Here is an 18,039-nt window from a genome sequence, read left to right as displayed (position 1 = left end):
ATTATATACAGGGCCCCACAGTTGAGACGAACTTTGCTGTAACAGGGGAACATCCAGACAACTGACCTAAGGTAAAATGCTGGAGCACTGTTCTCCAGTATGGACTGGCACTTGAGAGCAGAGAGAACACGCCCGTAACTGTGCTTGTCACCTTACCAGAAGTTTACATTTAGGAGCGGGGAAGCACACGTGACTGGGTGAGGGAAAGAATGGACTTTCCAAGCCATGACCCAGCACATAAAGCCAAGTGTGTTTGGAAAGGCAAGAATACAATGAACACATTTATGCCAAGCCTGTCCCAACCTGCTGGTGGATGCATTTGATCAATGCAGCATTTCAGGGAAAAGAAACTGGAACCAGGCTTGCAGACCAGCTGGCCAGCCTTTCTGTGCCATTCACCCACAAGCCCCTCTGGAGCAGGAGAGCACATCCCTCCCATCTCTTTGCAGGGGTGTCCCTTGGCACAGGGCCACAGCAAAGCAGAGCCAGCACAGTCACAGGTGAGATTTTAAAAATTCAATTCTGAAGACACCATCTGACAAAGGAAGCGTTGCTCTTTCGGGGCTATCGCTGAAAACCTGTAGGGCCTGTAACAAAATGCATGATGAACTAACTGCACGTCAGTTTTATCAACAAAGGGATACAGGTCTAAACCTGGTGTGGGGAGAATTTAATGGAGCTTATTTACAAACCAGGAGGGGGAAAACTGCATTGGTGAAGGTAAACAGCCTAGACACCCCACAATACTGGCCCACGTCATATTCTTTAATATCTAAAAGTAAAAAAATATGGCCCATTCCCACTTCCCTCCCCCCACGATATTTACAAGTAAGATCAGCCAAGATGATACATAAGGAAGATACACAGACAGACTGTGCTTTCGGTCTCAGTTTGGTTTCTCCATCTTCCTGCTGACAGACTCCTTTATTGCTTGGGACACTGCCCGGACCTCATCAGTACTGTCTGCGCCCTCTGGGATGCTGGCACAGCAAACAGCAGGGAGGCTTCGGCAAGCTCTAGCAGCGGACAAAACCTGTACGGTTTGTTGCACGCTAAATCGCCAAAAAAAGGATGACAGGACATATAATGTACATTTACAGTCACCCACTCTTTCGGCACGTGTTCCACTGCAAGAGAATCCAGCATCTGCTGTTTAAGTTAAAAACTGTCAGTGTTCACATTTGGCACAGCAGTAACTTTGCATCTGTGGACTGCAGTGAAACCAGAGAGATCCCAGATGTGAAAAACATGCACTTATGGGAAGGAACTGCACGTTCCACCTTGGAACATCAATAGCCTTGTGCACTCACAGAAGGAAAACACACAATTACAGCTTAAAAAATGCCACAAACATTTTGTAAATAAACCAGACTTCATTGCTCTTAGAAATAATACTGTGTCAGTTCCAACTTCGGCTGAAGCCTGCTGGGCACGGACTGGAACGTAAGAACGTGTAGCATGCTGCTTCTGAACATGCTAGGAGGCCGAGTGGAAGAGTCCTCACAAAGGAATGCAGCAAATAAAGGTAAGACATATGGAAACATACGCAGGAACAGGAACACAGTCTAGGAGATCTAGGCAATTCCAATACTATGCTTGCAATGACGTGCTGCTGTTAGTAGTATGGAAGTCATCTGACAGCAGCTGCAGCGTAGGAATTAGTCATCAATAGTTGGCAACCAGAAGGCCTACAAAAGAGGAAAGAACGAACATCTTTTACAGAGCAGAACGCAAATCTCTCCTACAGCACACTGTAGGAGCTGATCACTGCTACCTTCCATAAGCACACAGGCAGACTACCGAAGAGGCAGCAACACCCCCCCCAGCACTTTAAGGTTACAATCCTTGCTTACGCTGGTTTGGTTTGCATTGCACGTTCTCCAGAGCAAGCCAGTCTTACACAAACTGAAAATACCAGCCACATACAGTGACCTAAAGAATTCATACTTCTGTTTGCACATTCACTCACCACTCTGCTTTCATGTGTGTGTTCAAATGCTGGCTTTGCCAGGTGTGCTGCCCCACATATCCACCTGCCAGGTAAGGCACAATCAAGGTGCAACAGACAGGGGCCTGGCTCTCCCCAAAGCCCAAGGCGATACCCATCAGTGGCACTGAGCCTTCTCAGGTTCATTTCTAAAAGGGTCAGCACCTCATTGAGCTAGGAGGAATTTAAAACACTTTCCTTACCATATTGGAACACGCGCTAGCAAAAGTCATGAATTTGGGATTGAACTGAAGACAGGTTATAGGACCTGTGTGTTTCCCATCCAGCACAGCCACCTTCATCCCACTTTCCCCATTCCAAACATGAATCTTCCCATCCTCCGAACCTGCAGGCAGGAGTGGAAAACAAGATATGCAAGATACATTGGAGAGGCCAGCAGAGAAAATTAAGTACATAACTTTTTCTGTCAGAGAACTGTAGGAACAAGTATGCCTCGTCTCCATAGCTTAACCTTTAAAATTCCCGAAGTATCACTAGGGCATTTACAAAACATCACTACAGTTTACACACCTGTATCCAAACAGCAGGTTTATATATTTGCACTGCAGAGACTCAACTACGCAACACAGTGCAACATTATTCTGGCAAAGAGGTTAACAACTACGGTCACACAGCAGAAAAGAAGAGCTGACACTATCTAACTAAGAAGGGAAGACCCTTGCCAACTTGCACCGATGTGCAAGAGGCCAAAAGCTGGGCGTAAGAGTCACTGTTCACGCAAGTTCTCGGTTCAGACACAGGAGATAAGTATTTCACTTGGTAGGCACAGAATCAAATCAAAAGCTTTACCATTGAAGGCAACCAGATTTCATCGTACTATGCCAAATATCAGAAGCTTCGCTGAAGATGTCAACTCTCCACATTGCTACAACGGGAGAAGGTCTTTCACTTTAAAATGGCATTTTGCAAACTCTGAGGCTGGGCACTTAACACTTTTATAATTCAGTTCTGCTTTAGTCTCATTTTAGATAGGATTCCTAATAAAAATGCAATGAATTGTCTTCTGCTTCTGTATTTATATGTATAGCCTTTCAGGGAGGAAAAATTAAGCAGCACAAGTTACAACTTAACCATGTGTGAAAACTGAACAGAAATAAGTGTTTTGGAACTTCTGCCACTATAGTTTTCATTTGGAAGGGCAGAAGAGGAAGGTAAATATGCACAATAAAGTGCTCTCCAGAGGCAGACTAAACAAAGAACCTCCCCCTCCCACCTCTTCTGCAATCGGGAAGTTCTCAGCCAGAACAAAAAAAAAGAAGTTTTGCCGAGACCATCACTCATTCAGGAAAAATGAGGATCAGGATACCAATTACCACAAAGTTAAACATATAAATAAGAACAAAAAGAAAGTGCTAGGACAGGGCAGCACCACACAAATGTGTCTGACTTGCGTTCATGGGTCCTGTTGGGCAGCAGAGTGTAGCAGAGTGACTGAAGCGCTTACCTTGAGGGTACCAGCCTGCAGCACCAGGCTTTACAAGAGCTGCAACTGCTTTTTGCCACCCACTTCACTCAAGAGGCCCGCCTGCAGGGGGTGAGGAAGGGGGCCTGGGCCACAGGAATCACGCTGGGAGCCATCAGGCTGATGCCTATTGCTTCTATCAAGGGTTAAGCAGAGCTTGTAAATCCCCATGTTTGTGGAACAAGAGCCACATGAACAAAATGCAGCTGCCCCAGCACATCACCAGTGTAGGAATGTCCCCGGGGGGTGTACAAATGCACCAGGCTAGGAGACCAATCGCCCAAGTACAGACAGGTGCCTTGTTCATCAGGTAAGGGAGGGCAGGCCACAACATACAGCCCCGAAACACTTTCAGAGGTAGCACATGAGTGCATCCTAGCCACAGGGTGAAGATCATTGATGTAAATTATGTGACAGATCTCCACACATTACAATAGGAAAATAAAAGTGTTCTTGCAGGCTCGTTTACACTTCAGTCTAGAAAACACTCAGTAAACTAACAAAACAGAAAACTGTCAGTGCAAAGAAAGCTTACAGCTGCATTGTATTATTTAAATACATTCTGCTTCCCAACACAGACACAACTTTAGTCCTACACAACACACTTGCTTTCAGAGCACTGAAATTCTTCCAAAAAGGATTATCTTACCTATCATGATGAACTGAGAGTCTGGTGTGAATGATGCCTCCAGCGTGACGGCCTTACTATTGTTATAACCCTATGGCACAAAACAGGAGAATATGTAGTAGAGAGTGTGTCCACAGTAATCTCACAACCAAAGGGCACCTGCTCCCAAACCTAAGGCCAAGTTTCAAGCAGGTAACACAGGCAACATACTCACCCCAAATGTATGCAGGACAGCTCCTTTAAAGGCATCAATCAGTCGAATGAACCCTCCATTAGTCGATATAAGGATGAGTTTGCCATCGTTACTGAACTTCAGGCCTGTCCACTCACATGTTCGATCATACTGCATTTTAAACGTAGCAAATGGCCCCTTCAAAGAAAAAATGGGAAATATGATGTAGACTCTGTATGCATTGCTGCTAACAAGGGTCTGCTTTTAACCTTAGCTCAGGAAAAAGTTTAAGATTTTTCAAAAGAAAATCTTTAGTCCTAAGATACCAAAGGAAAGCATCATGGCAAAAACACGTCACTGCATGTGTAAGTTTCAAAGAAGTACGAATCCACAGTTTCCATAGCAAAAGAGAGCCACAGTAGGGTGTTTCAATACCCAGTAGTCCCATACTCTACCACATTCAACTGCAGATTTAAGGTAGGATGAAGTTTTCAAACGAGGCTGCTAATGGAAGTTAGAGAAAGGCTTGGGCCACTGTTATTTTCATCTGACTTCTTGAAAACCATGGAACTAACTATGCTCAGAGCTTAGCCAGTTCAGCTGCCTACCCAATTACAGTTTCCTTTGAAATTTCCATGCTTTCTGACAATCCTGGCTCCATCTTTGCCAGTGTTCTTCCAGAATAAGCAGCAAGGAAAAAAATCCAAAACACCAAAACCCAGTGCCCTGGTTTCAGCTGGGATAGAGTTAATTTTCTTCTTGGTAGCCGGTATGGGGCTGTGTTTTGTGTTTAGGATGAGAACAATGTCGATGATATACTGATGTTTTGGTTCTTGCTAAGTAGAGCTAAGTAGTTGCTAAGTGGCGCTCACACTGGTCAAGGACTTTTCAGCTTCCCCTGCTCTGCCGGGTGCACAAGAAGCTGGGAGGGGGCACAGCCAGGGGCACTGACCCAGGCTGGCCAAGGGGCTATTCCATACCACATGACGTTCATGCTCAGTAGGGGAGGGGGGGGGAGGGGGGAACAAACGATCGCTGCTTGGGGGACGTGCTAGGCATTGATCGGCGGGTGGTGAGCAATTGTACAATGTATCGCTTGCTTTGTATTACTATTGCACTACTATTACTTGTTTTTATTATTATTGTTATTATTACTATTACTACTGTTCTATTTTTATTTTACTTTAGTTATTAAACTGTTCTTATCTCAACCCACGAGTTTTCCCCTTTTGCCCTTCTGATTCTCTCCCCCATCCCACCGGTAGGGGAGTGAGCGAGCGGCTGCTTGGTGCTTAGCTGCTAGCTGGGGTTAAACCACGACACCCAACAAAAAGAAAAAGCCTAAAGAGGAGTTTGGAACAGGTTAAAGAGTTAGTGGAAGTAAACTTTAACATTGGTTCAAGAGTGGATTTCAGGATTTGGTGACAGCACGTACCCCCGTGAGATGTACCTAGAGTGTTTTTGGTAAGTACACAAAGTAGGTACCTCAGATAGTAAGCTGGAGTAAATAAATCCAGTCTCTGAGCACTGAGTTTAGACTACTTCTTGCAAGCTAAAAAGTGTAAGAAGTGAAGTTAGGGTAGCTCACCTTGTCAAAAGAACGGAGATCGTAAAGCTTCACCATTTCAGAATTGACTCCAGCAGCAAAAATCAACCCTTCTGGGTCAAAAGAACACACAGGCTTCCCCTGGAGATGCATTAAACCCTAGAAAATGGAAGAACTCCAAATTATTTTGCGAAACCAATGCTCACATTTCTATGACCACCCTTTGAGCCCACTGTGAGTAGGACAGCAGCCTATGGGTGGAACAACTGAATTTCAATTGTAAATATTGAGGTTTTACAAAGGTTCAGAACTCAGCTTCTCAAAAGCAACTCTGACTACTTCAGGTCACCATACGGAGCTTCCAGTTTGCTGCAGTGACAAAGTTTACATCAGAACAAATCAAGATCTCATTCGAGCTGTCATCCACTCAAAAAGTACCCAGAGGAGAGATGATGATGTGGCTGTATCAATAACCATACCAGACAGTGCCACAAAACACTGCTGCTAGGACTGATAGCAATGCTCTACCAATTATGGGCGGGGGGGGGGGGCGGGGGGAAGTATTTTGAAAGCAAGTAGAAACAGCTCAAGTGAACACTACTGCTGAACCTTCCATGCCTCTTTAATGAAAACTCATACCTCCTGGAAGCCAACAGACCTTACATACTAAAACTGACAGATTACTATCAGTGCTTGTTTTTAATGTTAACTCTTCTTTAGTTCATATAGTAGAAAAGACTTGATAAAATTTGGTAAAAGCCAATAAGATATATAATTTTCTGTATCCTGACTGGCAGGTCCGTGCGTGTTAGCCCAATGTCTTTATGTAATTGTGTGCACATAAGTAAGAACACATCTCTGATTAAATCAACAGTACACTGAAGAAGTTTCTGTATTTCTGAAATACCATTCTTCTCTAGAGAAGTCTAGAGACTTTACTACTTCTCTCTTCATTCCAATCTAGGTCAGTTTTCCCTGTGATCTCCGAAGGCTAGGCAGTAAGCTAGCCAATATTCTAGGCCCTCGCAAGTGGGACATCTACGTTTCCCGGTAATATTTCTACGCACTAGGGCTGCCATCTCATGGGCAAATTGAAAATTACAAGTAACACTTCCTCAACCTGTTTCCCAAACTTTGCCGGATGCAGCTTCCAGTTACAAGTCCTAGTTTTACCATTCTTACAACTTCAGGCATTAGCATAAACCACAGAACTGCTACTGAATTTACAACCCTATCTCATCTGTAGCAACTCTGAGACTGAGATTCACCCCAAGGGAAACTTACACACTGGCATTAAGGCATACTCACGAAGAAAGGCAAAATTAAGACTTCTTGTCAGAAAAAGCTTGGTTTTAAGGCCAATAAAACCATTTTGGAAGAAATGTAACGTTTTCTTCCTTTTGCATTTACGGCTACATCATTTAGAATAAGTAAATAGCCCTCCCTCCTAAGCAAAATGGTCCCAGTGAGATGGGAAAATATTGGAGCATAACACTACATGTCCAGATACAGGGACAAAACAGCTCATCACCAATAAACGGTGTAGATTCTACTCCTAGTCTTTCATTCCTGCCCCTGCTGCTGCCAGCTCTGGTACTCCTCTCAGCCCACACAAGCCTGCTTCCACTAAAAAAAGTACAGTAAACTATTCCAGCAAAATAAATAAATAAAAACAAATAGGGTTTTGCCTTGCTAGAAAGTTAAATCTGCTCACGAACAGGTCTGATGAACAACAAAAGTGACGGAAGGAGGGGGTAGACCATATGGCTGCTGTGTTACTTTAGATAATCAGTTTGTTAAATTTATCATTAAATTTATCTTAAATTTCATCAAATTTAATTGCATCAAGGCATCAATTTTAAATACAAACACACTATAAACACTTGGATAAAATGCACCTCCCAATGCCCCTTCTGCTGCCATTCCCAACCCAGGAGAGATGCCGGCTAAGAGAGAACACTCTCTGCATGGGGTAGCAGCCTGATGAACAAGCTGATGACACCCAGCTCTTCTCTTGTTTCATCAGCTGTGGGTGTTATTTCTTGCTCTTCCCAGCACCTCTCCAGCAGAGACATAGGTGAAAGTGAGTGGTGTTACACAATGCGACATACATATTTCACAGAGATTTGTGATCAAGGCTCCTTCAGCATTCCAGGAAGGTGTCAACACTAAATCAGCAGCATACATTTCTGGCAGTATTTTTGTTTTATAACAAGCATGCATCCATTTTTCATCCTTCTAACTGAAAATGAAAAACTTCTAACACACTATACACAGGAATTTGATATCCTACCTGGCAATTTGGAGAGCGGAGATCCCAAAGTCGAATGGTTTTATCCAGGGATCCAGAAATAAAAGTATCATCCACTGGAGACATTGAAAGAGCAACCACTCTGCAACACAGAAGGCCACATGCATCAGACACACACAAAAGAAGTGTGTCCTACCCCAGCAGTTGTGTACAAGCTCATAATTGCCATGAACAGTTCTACAAAGTGAAAACCAGAGTGAATTGAGTATAACATAACTCAAGCTCATTACAATCATTATTTCAATTTCTTCTGTACTGTTCCCAAGCCACATCTTACCTTTTTGTATGCCCTGGGAAATACCGAATGTATTTGTTGTCATGCAGGGAGAGGTATCGGATTGTATCTGAAACCATAAACAAACCATAAGCTTTATTATGCCATAAACGCAACGTTATCTAAAAGTGGTCACACAGTAAACTTGCTCCCCAGAGCAACAGCAATCTTGCCACAGTGAGTAAGTCTGGTCATTTGATTTCAACTCAGACTTTGAAACACAATCAAGTTAGAAACAGACATAAAGCAACTTGGTTTCCAAGGTAGAACTGGAAATCAAGCACCAGGAAAGCTACTTCCCACAGTCTGAAGTCGTATTACATCTTAAAGGCAAACTGTCATGTGATATATGCAAGTTAATTTCAAAGTTGCTAAAATTTAAGTACCAGTAGGTTTTATTCCATCCTTCTCACAAAATTGACAGTATCAAATCTACAAAGTTGATACTACCACTTTTTTTTTTTGCTATACAGCATGAATCTTGCTGTCTTACCTATGCACACATCCAGCATATAAGTCTCAAACTAAACAGCAAGCATAGGGAATGTGTGAATTCTAGCATTTAGCCATAGAGGAGATAAAAATATGAACTCCAAAGCCAGGACAAGACCATTAAAAAGTAGCAAATGTATCTTCTTTTTTTTTTTTAATCTGACAATCAACAGCTTCACACAGTCTCTGCACTTTGAGCAGTTAGGCTTTCAGAACAGGATAGAGTAGCAATCTAAAGCTTAGTCCACTTACAGCAATCTTAAAAATATATTGAATAAATCAGAGCAGCACCACAACATTTCTCAAGTGGTAATTTTATTCTGAGTATAGATGATCATACCAAGAGTAGCCCAGAATTTTGGCAGATGCTCTTAAGACTTACTCCCAAGATTAAAAGACATCTTTGTAAGAGGAAACAATTATTAAAGCACAGAAGCCACTATTGCTGGATGGAAGAGATTGGCATTATGCACCTGTACCATACAGTGCCAAGAGACTCCGTACTGCTGTAACAACAAGTCCTGCTGAGGCTCCAAAGATAAACTGAGGGAAAAGGACATTTTTACTTTTGACTCAGAAGAACAAGAGCCAAGAGGATGCAATATGCACAGAGCATTTTAACACTTGTAAGGGCTACTCTGTGCAGAGCTTTTTGAAAGGCTCATTCAGCAAAATTTAGTTTCTGTGAAAAAATGATCAAGTTGCCATTTTTGCCTGAGGTTTCACATCAAACTGAGATCAGAGTTCTAGACCACCCTCCGGTATTTGACAAGAAAACTAAAGCTGACTGATCCAGCTGGAAACACGATGCTGGTGACACACCATTCTGAAAGGCTCTAAGCGACCTGAGGTGACTATCGAAAACATAAATCCCCAACACCAGTGTCACATCCCATCACGGCTAGAACCGCTATGCTTCAAGCATGTTAAGACACATCTCTAGTTTTTCCTGCAAGAACTGTCGCTACCTGATTTCCAAAGTATCCATGTAGAATTTCATCTTCCTTTGCTAAAGAGGAAGTACTGGGAAACTGTGATCCTTTGTGATCCTTTTTGTTGGCAGCGCTCTGTCCCAGGCAAGGCAGTGGCCTGTACAGTTATCTCCTGTACCGGGTGGTATCATAGACCCTCAAACTGTACAAACTACTACCTCAGCCTGGAATCAGGCAAGAGGAACGAGGTTCAAAGGTCTTGAGGAAATCTTCAGAAGTGGATCGGTAGCAACTCCAACACACAAAATGCTTGGGAGCAAGCGCCAGCCCTCCTGTAACACATTCCTGTGGTACTTTTCCCTCCCAATAACTGCATTAACAGGTTAAATACAACGCACCTTTAGCTGCAGGCATTAGGGACTACAGAGTATGTGGACCCCTACAGAACACATTGCTGGTTTTATTAGGCTTACGGTTCATAACAGCAACAAATACTTTCACATTCTATCTTTTCCTTTTCTTCTTATTAAGTATTTATCATAATGCTACCCTGCAGGATGAAGACTCTTTAAGTTTTTGTTTCTTAAGGGCTTACCAGTGCTTATAAAGAAAAACTCACAACTCAAAATGGCATTAAAAATGGCTAATTAAATTGTTACTTGTTAATTAATTGTAAACTAAATAACAGCCAAGTCAGAAATGTGACATAACAAAGTAATAACTTAATTAAAAAAAAAAGTAGGCTGCAAAACAGACTAAAAAGGCAAGCGCTTCCTATGACACTTTTAAGCCTTTTACACCATTAAATCCAATTCTGTTGGAAACTTCCTTGTTTCTTTAGTTTCAGGCCCAGCTTGTTCTAGTTTAAGATGACTTCCTAAATCTTCAGTTCCATCTGCTCTAAATTCATACTCTTTTAAATTCCTTAAGTAACCTAGCACACACCACAAGGCACCAGTATCTCTACTGTCAAGCTCCCTCTCTGCAAAAGAAAAACCAAAACAAACCCACTATTCCAGAAATTATTATGAGTTTACAAATACAATGTCAAAACCCATTTATAAAGTGTTGTGCTAAGAGTCTTGTTCACTGAAAAACTCTCAGACACTGACTACAACAAACAAAATTGAGACAAAATTTGAAATTAACACTAGCTGTTTCCAACCTTAGGAAGCATTGCCTGATAGAAGAATTACTGTACCTATCTGTGCCAGTTCTTAAATTTGAATTTTAAATTAAACTCAAATACATTAATAGAAAGTCTGTCACGAAGCTCTAGAAGCCCTTCAATGTCACCGACTTACAGAGTGTAGCTATCACAGATACTAACTGTGGAGAAATAGCATGAAAATGGGGTTTTGTCTATTACATGGGAAAAACAGATGAACAGAAGCAAAGCTAGTCTCAGAAGAGCTCTGTGACCTTCTCCAGGCTTGGCTGGTGATCTGCTGAGTTACCTGAACTTCCTGCCCTCCCTGCTGCGTACGGAGAATGAAAAAACATTCCCTTCCTTTGCAATTGACTTGTGTGTGTATCGGACAGAGCTACACAGCATTTAGCCACGTGCTCCTTCTACCTCATTTCACACATAAGAAATTAAGACACAGAGGCTGATGGCACTGGTATCAAACAGCAAAGTGAACAGCAGAATCAAAACCCGAACTTTTATCACACTAACAATGTTTACTCCCTTAGTTATTGCAGCAACAAACAAAACTCACGTCAGCATGCTCGAGAGAATATCACCGAGCTGTGCATTAGAGTTGAACATTAATTCCTCTGCCTCTGAGCATTTTTTCAGCCCGTTTATTAGAGCAACTTTTCAGTGATTTTTTCCCAGCTCTTTACAGCTATTTATCCAGGCATGCAGTTTTAAGTGTAAGGAGATTAAATGCGCTCAACTCCAGTGGATCACTTACCATCTATTTTGTTGGAGCTGTACACAACAGTGTTGGCAGCATGTGTGTATCTGATGAGGTCCACTCCATACTTCTTACTGTACAGTGTTCTCTTTGGTCTGTCAGAAGGAAGCAGAAATAATTGCACTCACTGCAACAAAAAGCTCAAACAGAAACTCACCACGTTAACAAGGCCTGTTTTCATTGAGATGTTACAAGATTGTTTCAAGTAGTCAGATGTTTTTATACAAAGAAAGAAAAGCATTTGTATTTGACTTTCAAAGGAGCACCTTGGTGCTTTCTCCAAGACCATCCCTAGGCTTGAAGAGTTCCCTGTAACACCTGCAAAATGCACTTATTTGTCTCCTCCAAAAATTCTTTTTCCCATGATGCCTACTGTAAAAAGAACACGAGGAGCTAGCATAACAAGCCCTTAATGCCAAGCAGGACTGCCTCATTGTTCCTTTGCCCATCCAAATCTCAAATTCCTCTGCTGCTTATTTTAGATTGAGAATAATTTGTCTTTTTGTTCTAAGTTACTTCAAAACCTAGAACAGGGTGTCTCATTCAGAATAGGACTTCTTGGTATTAACACAAACACATATACATACCAGTAGTCTAAAAAAGCAATGGTAACACAGGGACTCTCAAACTACTGCAGAATTATACTCACATCCAGTCTTAATTAAAGCATGAAACTCAAATGTAACTTTTGCAACAGAAATAAAGACATTCTAGTGAGAGTGAAGAAAACATACAGAACTGGGGTTTTAGGGGTCTGGTAAGCAAGTGTTGTACTGCAGTACTAGAAATTTAAACGGCAAAGTAAACGTAGAAGTAGCTGGTTAATAAGCATATCTTGCAGCAGCACCTGTTTAAGCAGTGCAAGGTCACCACTACCCTCCTTCCCCTTTCTCCCTCAACTGAGGTAGCACAGTGGTTTCAAAGCTGGGCAGTCACCCAACAAGGGTACTGATCAACATCAGAAATAATACAATCTCTTCCGGGAGTTATTTTTAATCCAGAAATTCATAACTCTGGTAATTACGCAGGCCCGCAAAATATTTTACCAACACAAACCAAAGATGACAGCATGGGAATGGACACAAACAGCAGGAGCAGTTTAAACTGCTGCTGTCAAAAGAAAAGTTTATCAGACTACACCCTCAGACAATCTGAATCTGAATTCTCTCAGTGCCGGGAGGCACACAAGGCGCGAACATCGTTCTTCCACTTCGATCGGTCCGCGGCTGCATGCTCTGGAGTCAAGGGCCACCGCGCAGTCTTCCGTCGGTTTCCCCCTCAGGACACGACTGATCCAGCTCCATCTCCTCCTCCTCACTTCGTTACCGATTTTCTCCATCCCCGCCATTTCTGATGCTCGTCGGTTCTGCAACTTTTTTTTTTTTTTTTTTCCGGGAGGAGGTAGTTGGCCTCCTGCCCAACCCCCATGACTTGGAGGGCCAGTGGTTTTTCTGTCAGGGTGGTCTTCCCTTAGGCTGCGTTGGTTCGCAGCACCTTCTTCAATTTTATCTGGTGCACCCTCCAGAGAGGGATCCCCTATCCACCACCCAGGGGATGCACCTTCTAGCCGTGCAGCCCCAGCCAAAGGACCCTCAGACAAGGTATTTATAAAATGCTCAACTTTTTCCTTGTTTTCATTAGCCTCAAACTGACACACTCAAACAAGAGCACGAGTTCGAGACTTTTCATATCAGAACAAAAATACACATTCATTCTTAAAGATTAATTCTCAAACAGCAGAAGCCATAGGTCTTTGACTTCAAACAAACTTGCTGGGGACAAGCTTCCATTAAGTGAAAGCCCATACAGCAAGTGTAATTAAAACCCATACACCACCTGTACCACTTAGACCAAATCTCAATAGATTCTTCCTCAGTTCCTCCAGTTAACTTTTAGATTAATTTTTCAGATGCAAACATGCTACAAATTGAAAACAGCAGTATAAATACGTGCTTTAAAATATCAAATGTAAATTTAGACACCAACATTCTGTAACATTATGTCTGATATAGTTCCCCATACTGCTCTTTGTAGTTACCTCAGCTACGCTGTTGACCAAATTGAAAACAAAACAAAACAAAACCAACCAAACAAAAAAAACCCACCCCAAAAACACAAAACATACTAAGACTCTCATGCCTAGTCTGGCTCTTTGTTACCTATGAAAAGTTTAAAGCCTAGAAGTTCTAGTCAGAATAAAAGAATATACACCAAAGAATATACAGAGAGACAATAGAGATCGACAGATGGACAAAAAAACGAAAGTACTTCTGTGTTTTAAGAAAGGTGAAGTTTTCACATAAGCTGATACAAGCAGAAGCATGTCACTTCACACAAGACTGACCACCTGTTCCCAGCTGACTATTTAAAAACACAAACAAGAAAACTAAGTTTTACATATTTTTTTAAACAAATGACAATCACTAAACGTAATTCCAAGTTTAAGGTTAATCTATCCAGCCCACTTGCGAATCAAGCAATATCGTCAAAGAAAAATGCTTTACGAGATCACAGTGAAATCTGCTATAAAGATGAAACAAAACACAGGCAAAGTTTGTAATAACATCTGTGCCTTGGTTTGAATAACTACTACTGCAGGTAAAACCATCATCCAAATACCAGGCTCACCAATACATCTAGTAAACACCAGGGCTAAGCAGGAGTCCAGATCCATCACCCCTTTATTAGTATGAATAATACACAATTGATATATACTAAAATACAAGCTAAACCTCTGCTAGACCACCATTATATCATACCAAGGCTACAAATTTGCAGCCATGAACCTCCTGTTCTCAACCTCAAGGACTGCTGTACATCCCAACACACAACTCCGTTCTAAAAGTTTTCAGAGTTCGTTCTTAAGCCCCAACAGACACAGGTAAGCCTCTTCGTTATGCTTTTGAGCCAGCCTATTGCAGAGGTATTTGGTGATGCAGAATGGGTTAAAAAACAATAACAACAATTTAGTTGTTTACACATGTTGAAGTAGAAGTGGAATCTCAGGTCCAAAATTATTGGATGCTCATGAAGAAGCAGGACAAATTTTTCAAGCTTGTTGCCTAAGCTCAGAATATACATGATAAGGGCATCTGTGTTTCAAGGAGACAATCTTGTCAGTCTGTCAGCCCTTGGCTACACATCACCGTTGAAACTGTCCTGACCCTTTTAGAAACTGAAGTTCACTGAGATGGGGCTTGGTCATACTGGTAACAACTCTTGTAGCTGTATGGCTCATTTTGGTATGGCAAAAGAAAGCAAACTAGGTGAGGGTGTACCTGAACTCTAACAAACCACAGTTGCATTTTAATTCTACCAGCAGAACTGCTCATTAATGGGGTGGGGGGGAACAAATTTTGCCACTTTTACATGGGGAAAAGTTTTAACATTCAGGCCATTTGATGAAGTAGGGTATCTTACACTGAAACCCAGCAAGCAGGACATTTGCTCCTGGCCGTTATATTCATTAGCAATGGCATATATTAGAAGGTGAGAGTTCCAGGCCCTTGAAATGGTGGTTTAAGAAAAAAAAATAAACTACAGACCTGAAATGGCCAAATTCTGCCATGTCACAATGATCATTCACAGATTTGATTTTTATCTCCACATGAATCTCTAGGGACAAAGTAATTCACAGCTAAAACTTTCCAGGTGAGAGAAAAAACGTGCCCTGCATCCCTAGGTACCGCTAAAAATCAGTTACACTTTTAAGTCAATTGATAGTACCTGAGAAACTTTCAAATTCATTTTATAACCACTAGAGAACTGCGTCCTGAAACAGGGGTTACCTTGATGAAACCACTCTCATTGCCCTGTAGCACTGCAGCAGACAACCATCGATCTTCTACATTTAACTTAATTAAAGCAAACCCTCTGACTGTAAAGCATACATCAGGACTAGATGGAAGATAGGGATGAAAGGACCAAATGCCTCCCAACCCATCAAACTATTCTTTACAAGTTTGAAAGGGGAAGAGCAATCGATACCATGTGCATTAACATCACTCAGCCCTTCTACTATTGTATATAATTAGGATCTAGAATATAATCCACGGCAGACACCATATGTATAAAGTTACCTATTCTTACATAAATAAAAATTAAATAATTTCAAGTAAGAGTTCACTCTATCAGATGGGGAACACAAACGACTTTAACATGTAAAGCAAGCAAACTACATAGAAGTGTAAAATAACATATAAAGAGTGGTCTACAAAATTAAGAGAATATGCAGGATGCAATCTTTCAAACACAGCAAGTATGATGTCTTGGTCTGCTTGAAAAAGCAGGAGGATTAGGAATACCTGGTTTACTAGAAAATACACGCAACACTGACACATCGACTTCCTGGTACTCCCAAGACACTTCTTTTTCATTCCTGCACTACCCTGTCTTTTTTATTCTCTCTCCTACAATACACATGCTCGGTTTTCTTCACAGTCTATATGTATGTGATGCTCTCTAGTCCTGACAGTCAAAACACCTCAGAAGTACATCTCTACACCAAGAAGCACATGAAAATTAAAATTTAAATTTTAAAAGAATTTAGAGCAGCCAAATGCATACTTCCACCAACTGAGAAAGATTTTACTGGAATAATGACATCATTTGGCTCAATTTGTTCCAACTCTCAGAGAATACAAATGCCTTTTGTGCATGTTCCAAGACATCAACTGCAAGTGTTACTGGTGGTCTTATTTGCACATTTTTATCCTCTGAACAACAGCACCATATCTCAAGTGCTGTGCAGATTTCTGGGGGTTTATCTGCAAAACAGGACAAGCATCGTGTGATCAATGAAAGAAGAAAGATAAACTGGACAACTCTGTTCAGCAAGGAACACACACACCTTCATTACCTTTAAGTAACAGAAATCAATAAACACCTTGACTGATTAAATATAAATTAAGACAATGTTTGAAGATGCATGTAAATCACACATGTACTTTAACTGTGCTTTACAGATAAAACCGCAACTAGAGAAAGGCATTTAAAGCACAGAGGACCACCTTTATCTGCAACGTTTCCAGACACCACTTAGGAACTAGGTTTTAAGGAAAACACCATCAAGTTTTTAGAAGTTACAGTAAACACACCCCACACCATCTTCACCTTTTGGCTTAAAGCACTGATCCAAGAAGTTATACTCAAATTAGGTTGTTTAAAATGGCACATCTGGACACTGCTCACAGCAACTGCTTCTGTTTTAATTAGCGAGACTTAAGCCCAGAGAAGCCTGAGAAGTCAGTTTGCATATTTGTAACAATCCCGAGGCCTGGAAATGTGACCAGGCTCAACCCCTTAAGCTTAACAACTATTTAGTTCTCACAACAGCGAACTCTCTCACGCTTGGGAAATTACCATCGCCGGCTCCAGCCTCATCGCTGGCTCCAGCCTCCCAGAGATAACAAGTAGAGACATCCGTACTGCAGACAAAACCATGCTGCTCCCATCTCTGCGCCCCACCTCAACCGTTTACAACAACCACCACCCCCCCCGCGTCAGTCATCGTTGCAGTTCCACTTGTAAGCCTACGCTAAAAAAAAAAAAAAAAAAAAAAAAACAACAACAAAAGAAAAGCTAAAGCTCACCAGCCTGCGGACAGACCTGCCACCTCCTCAGCACAGCCGCAGGGTGCGGAGCCGGGCACAGCTTCTCTCCGCACGCCCCAACGGGCAGCGGCCGAACCGGCGCCCCTCACAGCCCCACCCTGCCCCAGGAACCCCCCCGGCCCGGCGGCGGGGCGGGCCAGGCCGGGTCCCCGCCACTCACTTGCCCTCCTGGCAGTCGTAGAGAACGATGGAGTCGTCGTCGCTGCTGGAGATGACGGTCTCGCCGTTGGGGCTAAAGTCGAAGCAGTTGATCTTGTCCGAGTTCTCGCGGAAGACCTTGGCCACGCGGAAGCTCCGCAGCACGTTGTCCGTCAGCTTCATCCCGCCGCCGGGCCGGGCCGCGCCGAGGGCGGCGACGGCGCTGAGGGGAGCCGGGCGGGGCTCCGGGCGGCGGCGGGAGCGGACGGGCAGGGCCTGGCGGGACGGCGGGGAATCGGCAGAGGGCGGGGAGGGGCGGCGGGCCGGGGCGGGCGGTGCCCTCCGGCTCGGCTCGGCCCGCTCAGGCCGCGGAGAGGCGGCTCCTCCTCATTGTCTCCGCCATCTTGCTGCTCCGGGAACGGCAGGGGGCGGCGCGCGGGGCACCCTGGGAAGGCGGGGGGGGGGGGGGAGCGCGCGCTCGGCCGCTGCGGGGCGTTGGGGGAGCTCGGCGGGGGGGCGGGGCGTGCGCACGGCCTGCTGGG

General features: G+C 43.0%; 1 protein-coding gene across 2 annotated transcripts; it reads right to left on the bottom strand.

Moving 5' to 3' along the window:
• Window positions 1-1,549: 1,549 nt before the first annotated feature.
• On the bottom strand, window positions 1,550-17,884 carry WDR82 (WD repeat domain 82). 2 transcript variants are annotated; one of them, XM_082322229.1, is made up of 9 exons: window positions 17,520-17,791; window positions 11,745-11,842; window positions 8,405-8,471; window positions 8,110-8,209; window positions 5,859-5,975; window positions 4,313-4,468; window positions 4,120-4,189; window positions 2,191-2,333; window positions 1,550-1,688 (listed from the first exon to the last, which is right to left on the bottom strand). In XM_082322229.1, the coding sequence occupies exons 1-9, from the start codon at window positions 17,678-17,680 to the stop codon at window positions 1,659-1,661; spliced, it is 942 nt and encodes a 313-aa protein (XP_082178355.1). In that variant the 5' UTR covers window positions 17,681-17,791; the 3' UTR covers window positions 1,550-1,658. The 2 variants fall into 2 exon arrangements, 1 of the variants encoding a protein (XP_082178355.1); XR_014229227.1 differs by lacking the exon at window positions 1,550-1,688 and adding an exon at window positions 3,453-3,606 and having other exon boundaries at window positions 2,203-2,333; window positions 17,520-17,884.
• Between the last annotated feature and the right edge of the window lie 155 nt (window positions 17,885-18,039).

Source organism: Platalea leucorodia (assembly GCF_965183815.1).
Source record: "Platalea leucorodia genome assembly, chromosome: 9".
Classification (NCBI taxonomy): domain Eukaryota; kingdom Metazoa; phylum Chordata; class Aves; order Pelecaniformes; family Threskiornithidae; genus Platalea; species Platalea leucorodia.
This window is presented reverse-complemented; position numbering and strand designations above follow the sequence as displayed.